This window comes from Leopardus geoffroyi, chromosome A2 (genome assembly GCF_018350155.1).
Source record: "Leopardus geoffroyi isolate Oge1 chromosome A2, O.geoffroyi_Oge1_pat1.0, whole genome shotgun sequence".
Taxonomy (NCBI): Eukaryota; Metazoa; Chordata; class Mammalia; order Carnivora; family Felidae; genus Leopardus; species Leopardus geoffroyi.
In genome coordinates this window covers 97,666,116-97,687,763 of record NC_059331.1, presented here as the reverse complement: position 1 = coordinate 97,687,763, position 21,648 = coordinate 97,666,116, and the positions used below count along the sequence as shown (strand labels likewise).

Sequence of the window (21,648 nt, the reverse complement as noted above, 5' to 3'; positions counted from 1 at the left end):
ATGCATATAAGCAAGAGATAGGTGCAATATACATATTAATTGTTTCTTACCACCCCATTCACATGTAACATTTGCCATGCCCCATGAATGTAGAATTCCAGTGGACCCATAACACATGGGAGTTCAAAAAAACTCGGTGAATATAAGTATGTCAAGTCTGTGACTAAGTGTGGGTACTGAGAGCCACAAAAAGCCACATGTTCTTCTTCAACCAGAACTTCTTCTGTAGAAAGAAAAAAAACATCCAAGGAACTCCGTCATATTTTTCCTTATTCATCTTGCTTCCTTGTATTAGCCAGTTGTATTGAAAATGATGACATAAATGGAAAGGAAAAGGTAGAGCAACCCACAATTGCTTTTCTTTTCAATCCCTCCTAACTCATCAGTAAGCTGAAGGTAAAGGGTTGGTAGAATACCAAGACACAGTGCATATCAAGACATGGGATAAAACAGTTGAATTAATTTTGTACAGGACTTCGACAAAATACATATTCATGTATTAGCTATGAAATATGAATTATATAATTTTGGTGATTTCACATATGAGTTAAATGGTCTTATGTTTGAACCTAAAACTGTGTCATTGCACAATATAAAGATGAAGGGTAAAAATCATGCCAATAACTTAAAATTTCATTTTTTAATTAGAATGGCATTAAATAACAAAACATGGTGACAACTTGGTGAGTTGTAGAGAAAAAGCTTTATTTTTTAGTACCTTAACTGCACTTTTTTCCTGCTCTTTGAATGAGGGGTATTGCATTTTCATTTGTCACTGGGTCCCACAGATATGCAGCTGGTTCTACTGAAGACTTTTCAGTTGGGAGTCGTGTGCCTCAGTTTTACTAATTGTGGCTGAGAGCATTACAGCAATACTAGCAATATTCCTGAATTATAGAAAGGGAAGATAAAATTTCTTGCTCTTTGAAAACTCCTTGAAAATTTCCTTTGCATTCTCAAGTGGTTTTGAGTAAAACTAATGTCCTCTCAAACAGAATAACCAAGATAATTTTTAAAATTATTTTTTTCTTTAATTATATTGCTTATTTTATCATGAGGATTGCAAAATTATTTTTTCTACCGTTTTCGCTGAAAAAGAGGTAGCATTTCAGCTGTACTATGGGCTACGTGAACTTTGATTGGCCAGCATAGGAACCACAATAACCATATGTTTTCTAGGGCTGGGTTGGGAAACTTACCACCATTTCAGTCTCTGAGAGAAAAGTGTTTTCAGTGCCAAATAACTAACTTACAAGCCAACTTTCATTCCATAGCCTGTTTGTAAATCAAGCGCTATCTCCTTTTGTTTTACATTTTCTTGTGGTTCAAATATGATGCTTGATATATACTGAGGCTTAATGATTGGGAAATGTGTTAACGTTTATTTAAGACCTTGGTATGTTATTTTTCTTTGGATTAGGCCTGGTCAAGAAGAGACAGGACATATGGACAGGAGGCAGACAAACAGAAAAACCGGAGTTTCAAATTTTTACCAAGATTCAGACATTTCCCACTCATTTTCTTGCTTCTGTAATGACTACTAGGAATACTTATTTTAAGTCATTTTTAGTCACTCATTTCTTTAGTCATTCAAACCCTCAGAGATTGAATGTTTTCTATGAAATTATCCTATAAGAATATAGAAAAATTTCAAAATGCTATTTATCTCCAAGAATTGTATTTGTCTTTAATCAGTAAGAAGAGTGGGAATTCTAACATGAAGAGAAAAATAAAATAATAAAAATTAAATGGTATTCCCTGTAGTCTGTATGTCAATTGTGGTCACATTTAATAATTATTCTTCTGGGTATTAAACCCATCACTTCCAGTTCATCTTTTGAATGCATAATCTTCTCAACCAGTAACCATCCTAATTTGAGACTGGCAACAGTAGTGATAACCAAGTGCCTATATTTGGATTTTTAGGTCACAAGCTCAACATAAACTAGTTTTGCCTTCCTTGAGTTATATTCTTGCTATATTTCATTCTCCCCCCGCCCTTTAAAAGCTATATTTTATTCTCAGATCTCCCTACCATGTAAGGGAACTCATTTATAAGAGGACAAGTACATAGGTAATTTAAATAGTCTGTTTAGGTAAACTTAACATTAGATTTTTAAAAATTACACTTATATGAGAAAGCCTTCTTTAAGATGATTTTTCTGACATGTTTTGTTTATAGAACGTGTGTACTTTTTTACAAAAGAAGGGACTGTCACAGCTTGTAACTTAAAAAGGGAAGCCTGACCATCGTTTCTCTTACTGAATCTTCGTGGTTATTTGAAATATTTGTCCCTGATGCGACCTTCATTTAATTCCATAGATTTTAAAGAATGGTGGTTTATTTTATTTTTATGAAGACTGTATTTCTGTCATGACACTCTTGGAATGAGTTTATTTCTCAATTACTTTCATTAAAAATTGTTTTTGTGTGTATTTTACAAAAGTAACCTTAAGACAGAGACTTATCTACTACAGTCAATGTTCGTATTGAGAAACTATGACCAGATTTTGCACTCTCAGAAATCTCTAGTATGGAGATTATTCCACTGTCATACAGCAGTAAACAACAAAACCACAAACACCTGGTGTTTTTTTTTCAATATATGAAATTTATTCTCAAATTGGTTTCCATACAACACCCAGTGCTCATCCTAACCACCTGGTGGTTTTTAAAGCATCTACTGTGTATCAGATTTTTAAAAAACTGTTATTTCATGTAATCTTCATGATAATCTTGTGAGATAAAATGAAATTCTAGGACTAACCTGTAGCCTTAAGAAATAACAGCTTTGTTTTAACACTATAGGTTAAGAGATAACAGCCTTATTCTATCAATCAAGGGATGTGATTAGTGTTTGATTGGATTGGGGCAAGGGCCTGTTTGAACTGTTTCCACCTGGGAACTATTGCTTTGTTCTGTTCCCAGGTGATAATAAGACAATGTGGTTGGCTATAAAAACTCTGTACCCGGCTGTTCGGGATCGCACTCTGGTCGAGAGCGTCGGTCCTGATCGATTGGTTTGCCTTGCCTCTCATTGCAGTAAACTTTGTTGTGACTGTCACTGGTGCCCATAGCATTCTGTTTCAGGAATCGTGTGGATGCAACATTTGGTGCATTGGCCGGGAAAGTTAAAGGTCTGAAACAGGGCCCTTTCCTCGGATTGCTCCACCGACCCCTGGAAGGAGGCTCGGGATTGGGAGAGGTAAGGATTGGGGCGCGCCATTTGAATGACTCAAGAAGGGTCTGCTGGACGCGGCTATAGACCGAGAGTCAGGGTTCCTACCGGGACACCGGTGGATCCCATTTGGTTTGGTTTTTGTTAGAAAGGATCCTATTTTCATGTGGCTGCTGCGGCCTACTGGCCTCGAGATCACGAACTTGTGTTCTCTTCATGTCTTAATTTTTTCTGTTGATTGTCTTGTGTATCCTACTTGGTTTTGCCTAATTATTTTCTTTCTGTTGATTGTGTGTCCTTCTCGGTTTTGCCTAACCCATTTCCAGGACTATGGGAAAGCTGCTTCAATTCTCGACTTCCATGTCAAGAAGCCAGTCCTTCTAACTCTCTGCAAGGTGGAATGGACCAGCTTTCAGGTTGAATGGCCTCTGCAGGGGTCCTTTGACCTTACTCTGGTACATAAGGTTCATGCTATTGTCTATTCTAGGCACAAAAATCAAATCCCATACATTGAGGCATGGAGAACCCTCATTGAAAACCCTCCAGATTGGCTAAAACCTTTCCTTCCCCCTCACCTCCCTAAAGCACAGGTTTTGCTGCTTAAAGTCCACCCACTTGATAAGAATATTGACAGGACTAAGCAGCCGTCCCCTTTACCATCTGCACCAGAGGAAGAAGAAGAAACTTGCAAATGGCCCTATAGTTCCCACCTGGAGAATACGGGTCAGGATGCTTCAGACCAGGAGACAAGCCTGAGTCGGGACATTCCCCTGAGCCCATCTCACACCCAGTCAGGAACCTCCTTCCATCCCCCTCCCGCTGCCTTACCCCTTTGGCCAGGGCCACCCCTGCAGGGTGATGTCCGACCCTTTATGATTTATGTACCCTTTTCCACTAGCCACTTTTATAATTGGAAGCTTCAAAACCCCCCGTTCTCAGAAAAACCCCAAGCATTAGTTTCTTTCCTGAAACTATATTTGTGACCCATCAGCCAACCTGGGATGACTGCCAGCAGCTCTTACAGGTTCTCTTCACTGCTGAGGAACGGGATAATATCTGTCACGAGGCCCGGAAATTGGTGATGGGGCCAAACGGGCATCCCACCGAGGGTCCCGCCTTACTCAAGGAAGTCTTTCTTTCCTCATACCCTGAAGATTGGGATCCAAACACTCCTCACAGTAGGTGATCACTGACCCTATTTTGCCAGCCTCTACTGGGAGGTCTCTGAGCAGCCGCCTTCCAGCCCACAAACATGTCTAAGGTAACTGAAGTAAGTAGTTCAGGGGACCAAGGAGACCCCCTCAGCCTTCTTAGGCTCATGGAAGTGTACCGTACCTTTACCCCTATTGACCCTGAGGCACCTGAAAATAGAAGGGCATTAAACCTGGCCTTTGTCTCACGTGCAGCCCCAGACATTTGGAAGAAATTGCAAAGATTAGATGGGTTCGAAGGGAAAAATTTATCTGAGTTAGTTGAAATAGCCCAAAAAATTTTAACAATAGGGATTCTCAGAAAGAGAGAAAAAAAATTGACTAGGGTCGTAGCGAGGGAAGGGACCCCAAACACCCAAAGAATTCTGGTCTGGGAAAAAGAGAAAAGACAGACAAAGGGTTAGAGCACCACTAGGAAAAAACCAACGTGCATATTGCAAGTAAGAGGGACACTGGACAAAAGATTGCCCCAACTTAGCCGAGAGTAAAATTCAGCCACCCCAGGAGTTAATGAAAGCTGATTCCGACTGATGGTGCTGCGGCTCTGTGGCCCCTTCTGAGCCGTTGGTTACTGTTAATATAGGGGGCCAGCCTAAGACTTTCTTGGTGGACACTGGGGCAACCTTTTCAGTTCTAAAACAAGATCCTGGCCCCACCAGGCGAGGAGCAACCCTGGTGCAAGGAGTGACTGGGTCCCAAACTTGTAAATGGACCACTGGATTACTGGGTAGAGACCTATTACATAAACTAACTGCTTCTTTGAGATTCACTGAAGGGGGTATGCATGTTAAAGTCGGCCAGGATGGCCCAGCAATATTAATGGTGACTGTGCCACTTGGGGAAGAGGGCCTACTTACCCCGGTGCCCAATGAAAATGTTCACACAGTCGATCCCCTCCTTAAAAGTCTCCAGGCGGACTTTCCCCAGGTATGGGCCGAGACCAATCCACCTGAACTAGTGATTCATCAAGCCCCGGTAATTGTGGAACTTAAGGTGTCTGCACTTCCAGTAAGACCGAAACAATATCCTATGTCCCGGGAGGCTAGGCAGGGAATTGCTGTTCACATCAAGCATTTGCATGACTCGGGCATTCTGACCCCATGCAAGTCACCATGGAATACTCCACTTCTCCTTGTCCGAAAGTCTAACTCATCTGATTTCCAGCCAGTTCAAGACCTGAGAGAGTAAACACCAGAGTAATGGATATTCATCCCACTGTACCCAACCCGTATACTCACCTTAGTCTGCTTCCCCCTTCTCAGGTGTATTATACAGTTCTGGACTTAAAAGACGCCTTCTTTGCCATCCCGCTGGCCCCACAGAGCCAGCCACTGTTTGCATTTGAATGGACCAATCCCAAAGAGGGAAAAGCTGGACAGCTCACCTGGACACGGCTCCCCCATGGATTCAAAAACTCCCTTACTCTTTTTAATGAAGCCCTGCACCAGGATTTAGAACCATTTCGAATCTCCAAGCTGCAGGGAACTCTGTTGCAGTATGTTGATGATATCTTGCTGGTGGCCCCCTCTCGTTCAGAATGCCCGAGTGCCACCAAGGAACTCTTGAGTCTTCTGCAAAAACTGGGATACCGAGTATCAGCCAAAAAAGCGCAGATCTGTCACACTGCGGTCACTTTTTTAGGTTACAACATTAAAAAAGGTAAGCGCTATCTCGGTGAACAAAGAATTCGTGCTATACTCGATATTCCTCAGCCTAAAACTCGCAAACAAGTTCGCGAGTACCTGGGGCAGCAGGCTACTGCAGACTATGGATACCTGGCTTTGCTGAACTGGCAGCCCCTTTGTATGCCACTCTCAAGGGATCTCTGGAGTCCTTCACATGGGGGGAGACTCAAACTAAAGACTTCCAAGCTTTATGAGAGGCTCTCATGACCCCACCTGCCTTGGCCCTGCCAGATCCCACTAAGCCATTCCATTTGTTTGTAGCTGAGAAACAGGGTGTAGCCAAGGGTGTTCAGACTCAGCACCTGGGACCTTGGCGCTGACCAGTGGCCTATTTATCCAAAAGGCTAGACCCAGTTGCTTCCGGGTGGCCCACATGCGTTTGACAGATCGCTGCCACCGCACTAGTCAAGGACCCAGATAAACTAACCCTGGGACAGTTGTTGCCTGTTACGGTGCCCCATGAAGGAGGCCTTACTGCGGGCTCCCCCAGAACGGTGGCTATCAAATGCTCGGATTACCCAGTATCAGGCATTGCTGCTCGACCAGCCCCAATACGTTTTTGTGCCCCCACAGCCTTAAGCCCAGCTACTTTGCTGCCCAAAGGACTAGGTCCCCCTCTACATTCTTGCCCAGAGACCTTAGCGACAGTTTCGTCCCTCTGCTCCGATCTCATGGACATTCGCCTACAGGATCCTGATATCAACATGTTTTCAGACGGAAGTAGTTTTGTGTTTCAAGGGCAAAGGCATGCCAGTGCTGCAGTTACGACAAACCGCGAGGTTCTATGGCAACAGACCCTTCCCCCAAGAACCTCAGCCCCGTGCGCAGAGCTCATCGCACTAACTAAAGCCCTTGAAACTTGGTAAAAACAAGCCAGTTAATATTTATACAGACAGCTGCTATGCCTTTGCAACTGTGCATGTGCACGGGTCCATCTATCAAGAGCGCGGCCTCCTCACAGCAGAGGGCAAAGACATCAAAAATAAAGCCGAAATTCTAGACCTAACAGCCATCTAACCTGCAACTCTCCCGATCATTCACTGCCCGGGACATCAAAAAGGCAACTCCCTAGAGGCATTCGGAAACCGCCTGGCTGACACGGGCAGTCTGGGAAAGCTGCCCTAACTGAAAATAAAAGTGCTTTGGCACTACCAATCTTGATAGACCCCCTGCTTCCACCGGAGCCCAATTACACTCCTAAAGATGTGGAGTGGATCTCAAAAAAAGGAGGAAGTATGATACCGGGACAAAAGTGGTTTCAGGATCCTGAAGGTAAGATGCTCTTAACCGTGTCACTTGGGCGACGCATCGTGCATCTCCTCCACCAAGGGACTCATCTGGGAAAAACAAAGATGGCGGAATTGGTGCAGAAAAAGTTCAGGGCACAAGGGCTGGGAAAAGAGATTGAGGAGACGGTTGAAAGATGTGTAAGTTGCGCCCAAGTAAGTCGTGGTGCAAATAAGTTTTCAGAAGCTAAAAGAGATAGAGGAACTGAGCCAGGCCGGTTTTGGAAAGTAGATTTTACTGAAATTAAACCAGGGAAATAGATACAAATATCTGCTCGATTTTTTTGGACACCTTCTCCAGGTGGGTTGAGGCCTTCCCCACTAAATCAGAAATGGCTCAGGTGACAGTTAAAAAATTATTAAATGAACTAATTCCTAGAGTCGGGCTGCCTTTGAGCATAGGATAGGACAATGGTCCGGCCTTCACGGCACAAGTATTGCAGGGTCTAGCCAGAGCATTGGGAATAGATTGGAAATTACATTGCTCATATAGACCCCAGAGCTCGGGTCAAGTAGAAAGGATGAATCGGACTCTAAAGGAGACCTTAACCAAATTGTCCCTTGAGACTGGCGAAAATTGGGTTGATGTTCTGCCTTTTGCCCTTTTGCGAGCACGTTGTACTCCATTTATCAAGGGATTGTCCCCTTATGAAACTTTATTTGGCAGACCTCCACCTATCTTGCCGAGGCTAGGGGATGACATAAAGGAACAGCTAGAACAGGACCACTTGTTGGCTTCACTCATGGCCCTGCATCTCGTACAAAAGGAAATAACTAATGCCTTGAAAGAAGCCTTTGCCCATCCACCTGTTCTTCCCCACCCCTTTCAGCCAGGAGACTTAGTTTGGGTCAAGAGGCACGAGCCTAAACCCCTGGAGCCACGCTGGAAAGGACCACACACTGTGATCCTGACTACACCAATGGCCATGAAGATAGACGGTGTCCGAACCTGGATTCATCACTCTCAGGTTAAGAAAAACTGCGCGGAGGTGGGAACACCCAGGACTGATACGGGACCAGAGACCGAACAGCGATGGAAGGTTAAAAGGAATAATAATAGTCTGGGTTTGTATAACAAGCTTGGGAGACTGTGCGGAACTGCACCCCTTGTCTTTTTGGCTATACCAATGGGAACTCAGAGACACTGTCACAGGGAAGGTGGTAACATCTAACGCCTCTCGTACTAAGCCTTGTTTCTTGTTCGACCTGTGTGACCTGGTAGGAGAAGAATGGGGGTTGCAAACCTGAGCAAGAGCTCTCGGAAACATTGGGGAGAACAATTGTGGATGTGGAAATAGGGCACTAAAGCGAAATTTGGCTAAGATGCAGACAGAAAAAATGAATGTGAAGGAGAGGGTCAATACCACTGTGCCAAATGGGGTTGTGGGATGCTAGCCCCCTGGTTAACAGGACGGGACATTGGCCCCCTAATTACTCTCCTTAGAACCCCGAACCCCCAATGTGAGGCCCAAGGAAAATGTAACCCAACACCAGCTCATCTATTTTTTCCTCATTCTGAGATACTGGGCACACTTGGGGCCTCCGAATGTATGATGTCATTGTGCCCTTGGGGTTCGCGACCAATTTTAACCCTAGAGGACCTCCAAGGGCAGGGTTGGTGCATACTGTGTCATGCCAACAATTCCGGATGAATTCGAGACACTCTCAGTTTGGTAAGGAACAATCTTAGAGCCAGGGAACGTGCCAGGGAGGCCAGCAATAATTGGTATCACTCTTGGTCCCCCTGACTCACATCGCTGCTCACCACCATAGCTGGGCCACTACTGTTGTTACTTCTCGGGTTAACTATCGGCCCATGCATTATCAATTGGTTAGTACAGTATGTCAAGAGGCCAGTTGGTGAAATAAAAATTATGATTAGGTCCAACTATGTCCCCTTAGTTCCTAATGATGAATCAAGGGATTGATTCACGGACAAGAAAAGGGAGAAATGTATGGGTTAAATTGTAGTGTAGGGCTAACCTATAGCCTTAAATAAGAGTTTTGTTTTAACACTATAGGTTAAGAGATAACAGCCTTATCCTATCAATCAAGGGGTGTGATTAGTGTTTGGATTGGGGCAAGGGCCTGTTTGAACTGTTTCCACCTGGGCACTATTCCTTTGTTCTGTTCCCAGGTGATAAGACGATGTGGTCGGCTATAAAAACCCTGTACCCTGACTGTTCGGGACCGCACTCTGGTCAAGAGTGTCTGTCGGGACCGATCAGTTTGCCTTGCCTCTCATTGCAATAAACTTTGTTGTGACTGTCACTGGTTCCCATAGCATTCTGTTTCAGGAGTCGTGTGGATGCAACATTAACCCGGATTCCAGTACCCCCCTAACCTTGCCAACAGGCTCTTAAGCCCTTACTATTTCACACATGGTAATGTGCAATCTATCTCAATATCCTTTGTGTACGTTAGAAAGATCTAAGTGGGAGAGAGTTTAGGGGTCCTTTGGTCCTCAACAACTAATTGCCAATGTTCTTTCTAGAAATGCAACCAATCCAGTAACAGGTAACTAACTTATTAGTGCCTCCGGAAACCAGGTTCCTTTTATTAACCACTTTATTCCAAGCAAGAGTCCTATTCCAAGTGACCTGATTTTTCTAACTACTGTATGACCCAGCACAAATTTGTTACCCTCTTCCTTTCCTTCTGTGGGTCTCAGATTACTTATGTATGAGATCATTATCTTGAATAAAGTTTTCCTGGACTTTCCCTGAACTGACTCTAGAGGTCAGAGGAAGTAAGAGGAGGAATCAGGAAAGATGAGTCAACCATCCTCTCAAGGTCTGAGAAGGGCAGATCAACGGGGTTCAACTCGGTAGGCAACAAGCTGAGAGTAACGTCCAGGAAGCCGCGAGGCCAGCAGCAAAAACCCAGATCTTGAGAACCTGACTCGGAGCCGCCGCAGCGCTCGCGCCTCTTCCGGAAGCCACGCCCACTCTAGGAGCCCGGTTCACGCCAGGCTCCTGTTTCACTACCTGTGTCGACGGTGAACTACATTTCCCAGAACACCATTCAAGCCGCCTCGCAGGGCAGTGATAAGTGCCTGGGTGACGCCATCATCCGGCGCGCTGTTTAGCGTCCACTGATGTCGTGGCGCTTTGGAGAAAGAACTTGGTGTTTCTTCGGGCCCTGGTTCTGAAGACGCCGTCCGGGGGGCCCGTGGCTCCTTTCTACCCACCCCTCCTGCTTTTTTTCCCTACTGTGGCAGGATGAGGCGTGCAGGCCTGGGTAAGAAGAGGGCTGAGGTTCGAAGTTCGGGGGCCCTAGAACTGGCCGTACTGGGTGCGGGGATGTGGAAGGAAACCGGACCGGTCTTATGTCACTGGAATCTGGGCCAGAAAACAGGATGTATTGGAAGGGTCTTTGGAGGCGGTGCCGAGTGGAAACACACCATTTGTCCCAGATCCAAAAGCTTTTCTTTAGTTTGGTTCAGTCCTAAGTTTGAATGGTAGGTTTACAGAGTAGTGGAGGAATGGGGGGTGGGGTATGTCCAGGTGCCAACTCAATAGTCAAGGTTGTTTTTTTTTTTTTTTTTTTTTTTTTAATTGTTAATGACTGTTAGAGAGTGATTATGAAAACCGCTGGGTTTCCCGAATTCCGGCTTCGGTTTCTTGTACTGTACTCGTCCTGGGTGTTAGTTTTTTCAGAAGCGAAATTTGAAGAATGAATGTTGCACGCGAAGCACACTAACAATCATATTAAACTGGTAACAGTGAGTTACAAAGGTAAACGTACATGTCGTTACTGTTAAAGACTGTAGTGTGTAACATTGGGGGCAAAGGCCATTTTATCCAGAACATTTCTTATCTGAGTCTTGCTCCACTGTGAAAACTTAGGAAACAGGTTCACCAAGCACAAGGACTTTTAAGGGGGCCATTATAACGCACAGCTAATAAAACAGCATTTTCTGGTTTTTGAAGCTCTCTAATAAGAGATACTTTTTTTAAAAACCTGCTAAATCGGGGTACAGTATACCTGAGAAAATATGTGGAATGTTTGGAAAAAGGGAATGTTGCTTTTTTCAGTTGTTACAATAAGATAGAGGAAAAAAAAGTTTTTCAAAAGTGCCAGGTATTTAAAATTAGTGAAATTTTCCAGTAACTTTAGACGTATACATTGATTAAGAAATTGTAGGAGGAAGAGCTTTTGAAAAATACAGCTTTTATGAATACTTAGATCATAGAAAGTTGGCCAAGTAACTTGTAGGGGAAAAATAACTAATTTTGAAAAGTTTTATATGCTTAATTTTTTTCTTTTTATCATTATTAATGACATTTATTGTGTACTTGAGTAAGCTCTAAGTGTACAGTTAATTGTGGCCCTGTTTGTGCTCCCAGAGCTTCCAGTCTAGATGGTGAGTAGGAACATGTACAAAGATAAATTATGGTATAAGGTGATAACTATGCATCCAAATACCGAATAAGTTCTACAGCTAGTGTCTCAGAGGTTTCAGAGATAGAGCACTGCATACTTTGTGGAGATATCAGAACTTGGCACTAGAGCTTGAATAATGGAGGGTGAGACAGGCAAGTTCCAGTTGGAAACCAGACTCCCCCTCCCCTATTCCTACCCCCCCCCCCCCAAAGTTGTAGGACTAGAATTATGAATAGTGTGTTTAAGGGTTATCATTAAGCCAATTTGATTGAAGTAGGAGACATGGAACCAGAACCACATTGAGGAGATCTTTTGAGTGCCGGCCAAGGAGTTTGGATCTCAGCAATAGGTCCTTTGGACCCTTTGAATGTTTTTTTGTTTGTTTTTGCAGCGGTGTGCCATCATTTAAATTGCAGGAAACAAAGTGACTTGAGAAGTTGTGGTTCTTAGCCCTGACTGTACATTATAATCACCTGGAGAGATTTTAAGGCATTCATACCTGGACTGCAGCCCAGACTAATTACATTAGAATCTCTAGGATGGATATGGATAGAGCTTTTGTTTTGTTTTGTTTTTGAAGCTCCCTTGTAGTTGAGTGGAAAGACAAGACGTTTACTTAAGTGTCTATTGTTATCATTTACACTGGTGTGCTGTGATTGTAATTTTTTTAAATTCTGTGTGTTGTTTTGTTTTGTATCAGTGTGTATTGGCCTGGAATTTTAAACTTGGGATAAATATTGAAGCTGATAGATACTCATGTGGAACACTTCACATGAATTTCTAAATGATTTGGCTCAGTTATTGATAGAAACTACCCAAAAGAAGTAGCATATATCTAAATGGACAAAGGCTAAGGATGATCTTTGGCATTCACTAGCTTTCCTACAACTTCATACTATATTTAGAGAGTTTTATGGATAGTGTGTCAGCAGTTGAGGGAAAATTCGGGAAATGCAAATCTTTCTACCCTGGAACACACTTGTTTAACATTTTGTTGTGGTTTCGGTGGTGGTGGAAATTGTGTGTCTGCTGCATATAAAGTACTCATTAGGTACAGGGGATATAGAAGTATGATACACTGTCTCTGCCCTCAAAGAAGTTTATGATTCCATTCTTGAGAAAGGCAGGCTCATTCAAAGTTGAATAACAGTGAATTCAGATTCTATTTAATTCATTTACAAGTATTTATTGAGTATGCCTTTGTGTGCATCTCTGTGTGTGTACACATTTGTGGGGGATATATAGCCATAAGTGAAACAAATTTAGTTCTACAAGGGAAAAAACTATCTAGAGTGTGATATTACTGTTGTGTACAGCAAGAGCTGTAAGAATTCAGAGGGAGTTTTACCTTTTAGAGAAAGTGAGGTTCCTGCTGTCTTGAAAGAGCTTCCATTTTACACTTCAGCCATCCTTCAACTACTAGCACTGACTGCTGCTTCCTACCCTTCCATCTTTTACTGCCCCTGTTGCCCCATCTACTCTTTGAGTTTATAGAGACCTAGTCTCTGTATCATCCCTTCCTCATTTCTCCATTGTCACTACTTCAATTCCTGTCCAGTATAGACCCCATATTCCATATCTTAAACCTCTCTTGGGGCGCCTGGGTGGCGCAGTCGGTTAAGCGTCCGACTTCAGCCAGGTCACGATCTCGCGGTCCGTGAGTTCGAGCCCCGCGTCGGGCTCTGGGCTGATGGCTCAGAGCCTGGAGCCTGTTTCCGATTCTGTGTCTCCCTCTTTCTCTGCCCCTCCCCCGTTCATGCTCTGTCTCTCTCTGTCCCAAAAATAAATAAACGTTGGAAAAAAAAAAAAAAAAAAAAAAAAAACCTCTCTTTTGTCAAGCAGTCTCAGCCTTTTGGAGCTCTGTTCTTCAGCCCCAGTGCTGTAAATCTCTTGATGAAATTCTTGATCAATCCAACAATGCAGGTTCTCACGGGCTAACTCAGGCTGATGAGTCCTTCTTCAGAAAAATCACACATTCAGGAGGATTGAAACCACCACAGTGTGTTGCCTCGGCCAGGATTATTTTCTCACCCTAGGATCCGTGTAGTCCTAGTCACTTTCCCTCATTATTCCCCTTACTGCTTTTTCCAAATGATACCGTTCCTTAAAGACAGCCTTATCTCTTCCTTTACTGAGAAAACTGATTGTATCAACTGTCTTTTGAAAACGTGGTTAAATAAGACCCTCAACTATGCTTTCCTCTCTCAATCCTTTAGCATATTTATATATAGATTCACTCTTCAGGCTCACTCCACCCGTTTGATTGCCTGGTGAATATCAAGTACTTTATTAGGTAGTAGCTGGGACTGTGTATTCTGAAGTGCAATTCCACAGACGATAAGCTCCAAAAAGTAGTACCTAGAAAGAACAATGGATCTGACACATGGAAGTTTCTGAAATATTTGTTGAATGAATTCCCCTCTTAATTCTCAGGTAATGTTCTCCATAAGTTATTTTCCATAAGTTCTCTCTTCTATTTAAAAGAAAGAAATGCAAATAAAGGACCCTCCCTCTGCCATGAGCTCTTTCCTGCTACATTTATCCTCTTGCTCCCTTTCCCTTCATAGCCAAGCTTCTTCATGGATAGTTGAGACTTACTTTTAGATCCTTTTTAAAAGTTGTAGTTTTTATGGAGAGGGAATGTATCCTGAATATCCTTGTAGATCAGTGCCTACTTTAGTGTCTTGTGGGCAATTAATAAGCAATCAATAAGTATAAAACAAATTGAATATTCTTTGCTTAAAAGAGGGCATTAGAAAAGAATTGTTCTGATCTCCATTTGGTTATTAATTTTTAAAATTCCTTTGAAGTGTGAATGTTACAGACATATGTGGTCTGCAACGCCCTCCAGGGGTCTTTTTTGGTTCTTTTCTATCAAGGCTTCAAAGGTGGCTTGTTTTTGCTACAACTATACTGTGACTCTGATCCTTGCAGGTGAAGGAGTACCTCCAGGCAACTATGGGAACTATGGGTATGCTAACAGTGGGTACAGTGCCTGTGAAGAAGAAAATGAGAGACTCACTGAAAGTCTGAGAAGCAAAGTAACTGCTATAAAATCTGTAAGTACATAACAGATGATATACTTTCCAATTTGTGTATTTATGTATACATATGTACTTATAAACTATTTGTTGGTATCATATGGAGGAATTCAGTTACCCAAGTTGTGTATAGTTCAGTGAGGTCAAAGTACACTCAAAATTTAAACATGATTTGAATAGAAGATTAAAAGTGTGGCCAAATCAAAACATAATGGTACATTTTTTTTTTTTTAACTTTAGCTGTGTGTGTGTGTGTGTGTGTGTGTGTGTGTGAATCTACAGTACTATATGTTGTCTGTAGTAATGTCTCAGAGCGGTACGTCTTCCACCCCCAAGCAGTTCTTCTCCTGAGTTTTGTTCTTCTAGTATACTAAGCTACACATCTCAGTGTTTCTATCTTTGTACATCACGTTAGTCACTAAGTTTTGTGCTTCCTTCTTTCTGTTTCTACTTTTCTATTTCTGATACTATCCCCTGGTTTTCATAGGCAAAGTATGGAGAGAGCCTCGTAACCTATTTGTTCCTCATTTTTTGCATATTCCGCCATCTTTTTGGAGTGTTTGTAAAATTGCATCCTTTGCTCCCAGAAGGCTTCAGTGCCTTCCCATGATGTAAGAATAAAATCCATACTCTGTTGCTTGGTTAAATGGGTCCTTTAGAGATTATCCACAGCTTATCAGACCTTATCTCCTACACTTCTGGAATGTGTATGTTTTCTGCCAGACACATTAGAGAATCTCTCGTCCTGTGCATGGTGTCACTTGCACTCCCACATCTTTGATCATACTCTCCCTTTACTGGGGAGGTGTCCTTTCCCTCCTTACATTGGCCAAAGCCTTTAATAGTAAAGGCTCCACCTCACTGCACTCCTTCCTTCCTGCAAGCTTTACCTAATTACCACATCAAAAGTAACTCTTTTCCTTGTGAACATAAGACAGTTTGCACCATGTCTACAGCACGTATTGCACAGGAATCTGCATTGGGATTATTTGTATGTAAAATAAATTTACCAGAATGTAGGGTTTTCTGTTTTTATTTTTATCTTTAACACAGCACCTAAGCATAATTCGTTATCAGTGGTATCGGGGTTTAACATGTGTTAAGTAAAAGAATTACAAAAATATGATTTTAACAGTGTATGTAATTGATTCTGTATTACAGTAAACATGCTATAAACTCATAGAGCCTTCAGTAGAAACTCATGTTGCTAAAACTTAATTGGTATTTCATTAGTCTTTGGAAAATACAATTGTGTTCAGCCTGGATACTAATAACATTCTGAAAAGAGTGTTGGTTTCAAAGTCATATTAGATCAAAAAGAGTTGATCTACGAACTAAGTAATACTGTATAATGTTAACAGTTTAGAAAATCAACATTGATAGAGAATTAAGAATTATTTATTTATTTTTAACTCTGACATTGATAATTTAGCTCCTTGTTGGAAGAAAGCTTTACCCCCCCCCCCCCCCCCCACCCCCCGGGAAATTTCTTTCCTTGTCATGAATGAAAGTTGTAGAAAGTAGTTAGGTGATTTGGGCTATTTGGCTTTATAGTGGCTTTATTATCTCTGGATTGTTAAATTTGGGGGAAAAGCTCATGTTCTGATCTATAGAATTCTAGTGTGATTTTGTGTATCACCTCATATACTTTCCACACAAGAGAAGTTGAGAACAATATTTGCAATGGTTTGCCAAGATTTTCATTTGTTGCTTGTAATTTATCCAAATATCTTGGAAGTGAAGCCTTTAATGAATTTGTCATATAAAGTATTGAGTAGGCTTTGGTCTGAATAACAGCAATAATCACTTAAATTGTATTTTTTTTAAGGCTCGGCTGAGCCTTAACAATAACTTGTCAATCTTTTTCCAGTTTATTGTCATACTTTAACGAAAAACTTTTTAGAATCTAAATAGGGCACCCCATGACTTAGTTAAGCCTCCTGTTCTTGATTTTGGCTCAATTATGATGTCATGGTTCATGAGACCAAGCCCTGCATTGAGACCGAGCCCTGCATTGGGCTTTATGCTGACAGAGCAGAACCTGCTTAGGATTCATTCATTCCCTCTCTCTCTCTCTCTCTCTCTCTATCCCTCCCCTGCTCATTCTCTCTTTCTCTCAAATAAACATTTTTAAAAAAGAATCTGAATAAATAACTAGTTTAGGCATATATTCAAAGTAATGTCCCATGTAGATTTGAATTGATAATATAGGTACTTATATATATCTCTTAAAATGTAAAGAAGAAAATATACATATAAATGCTGTTGTATGAATAATATAAAGAGAGGAAGAAAAAAGCATGCAAGGATAAGAGAACCAGACAGAAGTGTGTACCAAAATTAAAAGATGGAATTGAATATTAAGATGAAATCAAAATGAAGAGCAGGGAGACAATATCCATAGTTGGGAAACAGTACAAATTCTAAATTTATTTTCCTTTAATGTCAGTGGAAAAATTATCAGAAAAAACTATATGTAGTTTATAGTTTTAGAAGACAGTTTTGAGAAAATGTGTATGCTTAGAATGTCATTTTACTCTATAACACTTAAATGCCATTATGTGAGTAATAATGCATGTGTCTCTCTTTTTTTTTTTTTAATAGCTTTCCATTGAAATAGGCCATGAGGTTAAACATCAAAATAAATTATTAGCTGAAATGGTAAGTGGTTGTGACTTTAAATTTAAGAAAGTTGATCTAATATTCTCAAATTTAGTCTGTTAATCAGGAATAATATCATTTTAACTCTTATCCATTTTGAAATTAATCTAGAGATCATAAGTTCTGGATTCTGGTCTATTTGTATCTCATTGCTTTGAAATAACTAATAGGTTTATTCATTCTTGCATTTTTCATCTTACCTAACACACTGTGAGTAGGAGGAGGAGGTGGAAGCCATTGTATTTTTAATCTTATGTTTAAAACACTGTTAAAGACTCAGGAAAAATGACTGTTTTGAGTGTTCTTGGAGATCTCAATGGATACTGACTACCAAGTAATCAAAAAGCACTTCATATCCATCCAATTGATTGTCTTTCATGTAATGTGAGCCTATTTCTATTTGATCTCCTAAGAATCACTTCTGAACAAATCAATAAGATTTGAACATAGTAACATCCCAGAGCCTTTTATCTCTCCAGTCTAAGGGAGCTCAGCAACATATACCTTTCTTTGTAGAACCTCTTACCATTCTTTAATATTTATTTCGAATGTCAAATTTCTCTAGACCTTCCCTAGTTTCTCCACTTGCTTTTAAAATTGTGTTATTCAGAAATATGTCATTGAAAGCAATGGTCTTATGGAGGTTGTGCATTCAAATCACTGGGGAACTTTCTGTAAGTGTTTATGCTAGTTCTCAATCTAAATAGAATTTTAGGGGGAGGGACCTGCATATATGTATTTTGGAAAAAGAAAATTGTCCCAGGTGATTGTGATACATAACCCTGGTGAAGAGCTATAGATCTAAAGTGCTTGAACTACATAGAGCCCGAGCTGTGCAAATGCTGTCATTATGCTGGGGCCTTTACATCTTAGGATACTGAGATTTCTGTGAAAGTGCAGTATTTTTAATCTACACCTAGTCCTCTCATCTTTAGGACTTTTCCAGTTTCCAACTATGTTTTAATATGGTAGTTTTCCCCATCCATATTTGGAGTCTTAACCAAATTTTACTACCTTTACATGATACTCTCTTAACTTTTAATAAACTCTGCTGTACTTCAAAGTCAGCTATCTGAATTAAAGAATCTTAAAAATAAAGTACCTTTAACTGCTAACCATATTAAACTTTAGATGAATTATCGTACTGAATTACTGAAAGCAACCAACCATTTGCCCTTTGAGAGCAATGCCCCAACAAAAACTGAGACTCAAACACCTGTATGATAGTAGACAAACTACTTACCTTTATTATTAGTGTCTTAATTCACACAATTGGAAAAAGACCTAAATAGTTTGGGATTTTGAATTACTCTGATGCTGAAAGAAATGTTTATTCGATGAAAGAGCTTTTTATTCATTGAGAGAATTACTCTATTTTGCACAGAGTAATCAGGCTTGATTACCCAAGTTATAAACAGCCTCCTGAATTGATTAAACACTAAAAATTTCATTAAAAATCTATTCTAAGAACAGTATATTCAATTACTTAAATGTGCATATGTACAATATTAGAATCTAACTATTTTGTTTTCCTTTTCTCCTCATAGGATTCACAGTTTGATTCTACAACTGGATTTCTAGGTAAAACTATGGGAAAACTGAAGATTTTATCTAGAGGGAGCCAGACAAAGCTGTTGTGCTATATGATGCTGTTTTCATTGTTTGTCTTTTTTGTCATTTATTGGATTATTAAACTGAGGTGATGCAAGTAAGTGTGAGTTTGGGATTTGTTCCAACTTAACTGTTTGGAGTACCATTTTGGTAAAAAATCATCAAAACATTCCTAATTTTCAAATATTATGACTTTTTCCATTGACGATTACTGAATTGTGCTTGTTTTATAAATCACATTAGGTAATACAGTACTCTTTGAATACTGTTTCTTAGTGATTAATTTTTTGCCCCTATTTTCAGGGGTACTGAGATGGGCTGAAGTCAGTCTGGCCCTAAGAATTTTTTTTCCTGTTGTTTGCCATCAGATTAAATAGCCATATAATACTCTGTTGTTAGCATAAATGTAGGTTTATGTTCACGTGAAGAAGCTTAGTGGGAGAATAACAGAATGCCTGGAGAGCCTGATGTTGAGCTCTTGAGGTAGTGAACAAGTTTGTGATTGAATGCTATATGTCTTTTCCCAAGTTGTTATCAACCCTGATAATGTATTCCCCTTTCTTCCTTCATTTGGTTAAAATTATAGACTGATTTCCTTTTACCTAAGTTTTCCTCATAATTTTTGATGATATGACTTCTCGTTCTCCTCTGCCCAAGGACCTCATCTTTTACTAAAGCTTGTTATTTTGGCATATTTCTTGTAGGGCCCAAAACAAATGTATACTAGTTTAGTTGTTTTTTGTTAACTTTATACATACCATTGACTTGGCTTATAATAATTTTATGATTTTAGCTGCTTAGGTAGGCCATTTGGTTATAATTTGTGATAGAATAATGTGAAGCTAAAGTAATTGCTAAGCTCCGAGTGGAAATAAAATTAACTGCCTCTGCTTTATTATGTGTTCAAAATAGATATTGAAAGTACTCAGGCATTGAACTTGGGGTTAAGAGTATTGTTGCTTTAATCCAGTATGTATGTTTGTGGAAAGGAAAACAAAGATGGATAGAAAGAAATATTAAAATGTTCTTAAATACTCTGTATTGCTACTGTTTGGGATTTGCCCATTGATGGGCTCTAAAAATAAAATTTTTAATGAAATATATTGTCTTTGTTGCCTCTTTGTTCAAGTGTTTTTGTTTTTTTTGTTGTTGTTGTTTTTACATAGAATCTGAGACATGGTCCTGAAAACAGATCCCAAACAAAAATCAGGAAAAGTTAATATATTTGTATTATTTCAGAATTTGCTTCAAACAAATGACATAAATCATGACTTCAGTTTGAAAAATCTTTCTTTGTATTTTCAGTTTTAAGTCTATTATCTTTGATTTTGCTGAGTGTGCAATCCTTTTTGCTCATCCTTAATTACCTATCAATTCAGGTCCTGTCTTTGGCTGTGTTTATCATCAGGCCTCTACTGGACAGGTGGCAACACCAGAACTGAGAGGGGTTAAGTGACTTTTCATATAAGAGGCCGGAGGACTTATCATGTGATATAAGGGACTCTGGTTTGAGTTAGATGACCTGAGTTCAGATCACCATTCCTTAACTTGCTCAGTCCCTGTTTGGGACTGTTTCTTCATTCTTCATTCACCTATTTCCTAGGATTGTTGTGAGAGGTAGATAATTTATTGAAAACACATGACACATAATAAATATTAGTTCTCCCTATTGTTAACAGACACATCAGATATTTTACAAGACAACATGTTGGTGTCAGGCTTTGAGATGATGCTGTGACTTCCAAGTGGACATCCCTATCAGAGATTGATTCAGTTTTGAAGAATTATTTAACTGTGTACTCTGTGCCAACTATGTGACATCAGAGCTCAGGGAAGACTCAAAAATCATTGTCAATAATTAAAATTGCAAAAGGAAGAACAGAAGGCCAAAGAAAAATGACTAGAAGATGGAAACAAGAGAACCAACAATGGGAATAAATGAAATATCAAAGCCTTGGGAAAACCAGTGATGGCAAGTGGGGGATGGATTTCAAGATTAAGGTTTGGCTGTTATATGACAGTCTTTGTAAAGTATTAAAACACTATTTAAATGTTAGATATTATCAAGGAGGTGGGGATTTCAGGAAATGGGGTTTGGGGGCGATGTAAAAGTGATTCTCATCACTGCACTGTCCATTTCTTATTTTACAATTCTTTCTAAAAACTGCCTAAAACAGGTTGGCTGAGATTCCTGGCAGGCAGCAGACTTCTCTGGAAGGGCCTGTCCCTGCCCCCTCAGAGATTCTTCTGGCAGCACCATTTCTTCCTTTTGTTTGGAAACCCCTAGCAAAAAGTACTCCCAGAAATAAAATTGGGGGAACACCTCAAATATGGAAAAGTTTTAGCCCTTCATAATCCTTCACAAGCCCATTGCTAACTCTATAGTACTTTATTGCTATAGGTATAACAATTCAGGCAAAATATTCACACTATAGTTTTTATTCAGACAGTGTAAGACTTGCAGATATTTGGGTGGTGGGTGACACACTATATATTCTATATTTTAAAGGGTGGAGAAAATTGAGGAAGCAATTTATAAAAATCCCAAATGTCCACATTTTTCTGCCAAGTATCTAGTCACTTCATTT

At 40.4% G+C, this 21,648-nt stretch overlaps 1 protein-coding gene and 1 long non-coding RNA gene across 3 annotated transcripts; one reads left to right on the top strand and one right to left on the bottom strand.

Moving 5' to 3' along the window:
- Window positions 1-10,139: 10,139 nt before the first annotated feature.
- On the top strand, window positions 10,140-21,402 carry BET1 (Bet1 golgi vesicular membrane trafficking protein). 2 transcript variants are annotated; one of them, XM_045494799.1, is made up of 5 exons: window positions 10,420-10,601; window positions 14,682-14,806; window positions 17,393-17,449; window positions 18,997-19,030; window positions 20,740-21,402. In XM_045494799.1, the coding sequence occupies exons 1-5, from the start codon at window positions 10,583-10,585 to the stop codon at window positions 20,796-20,798; spliced, it is 294 nt and encodes a 97-aa protein (XP_045350755.1). In that variant the 5' UTR covers window positions 10,420-10,582; the 3' UTR covers window positions 20,799-21,402. The 2 variants fall into 2 exon arrangements, with proteins under 2 accessions (XP_045350754.1, XP_045350755.1); XM_045494798.1 differs by lacking the exon at window positions 20,740-21,402 and having other exon boundaries at window positions 10,140-10,601; window positions 18,997-20,159.
- On the bottom strand, window positions 12,116-13,685 carry LOC123606439. Its single transcript, XR_006716282.1, has 2 exons — window positions 13,572-13,685; window positions 12,116-13,333 (listed from the first exon to the last, which is right to left on the bottom strand). It is a non-coding gene; the product is annotated as an uncharacterized LOC123606439 (long non-coding RNA).
- Window positions 21,403-21,648: the final 246 nt, after the last annotated feature.

Excerpts from the sequence above, each read along its gene's own strand:
- BET1 (XM_045494798.1), top strand. Across the intron at positions 14,807-17,392 it reads AAGTAACTGCTATAAAATCT|CTTTCCATTGAAATAGGCCA; the intron begins GTAAGTACATAA and ends TTTTTTTAATAG. Across the intron at positions 17,450-18,996 it reads ATAAATTATTAGCTGAAATG|GATTCACAGTTTGATTCTAC; the intron begins GTAAGTGGTTGT and ends TTCTCCTCATAG.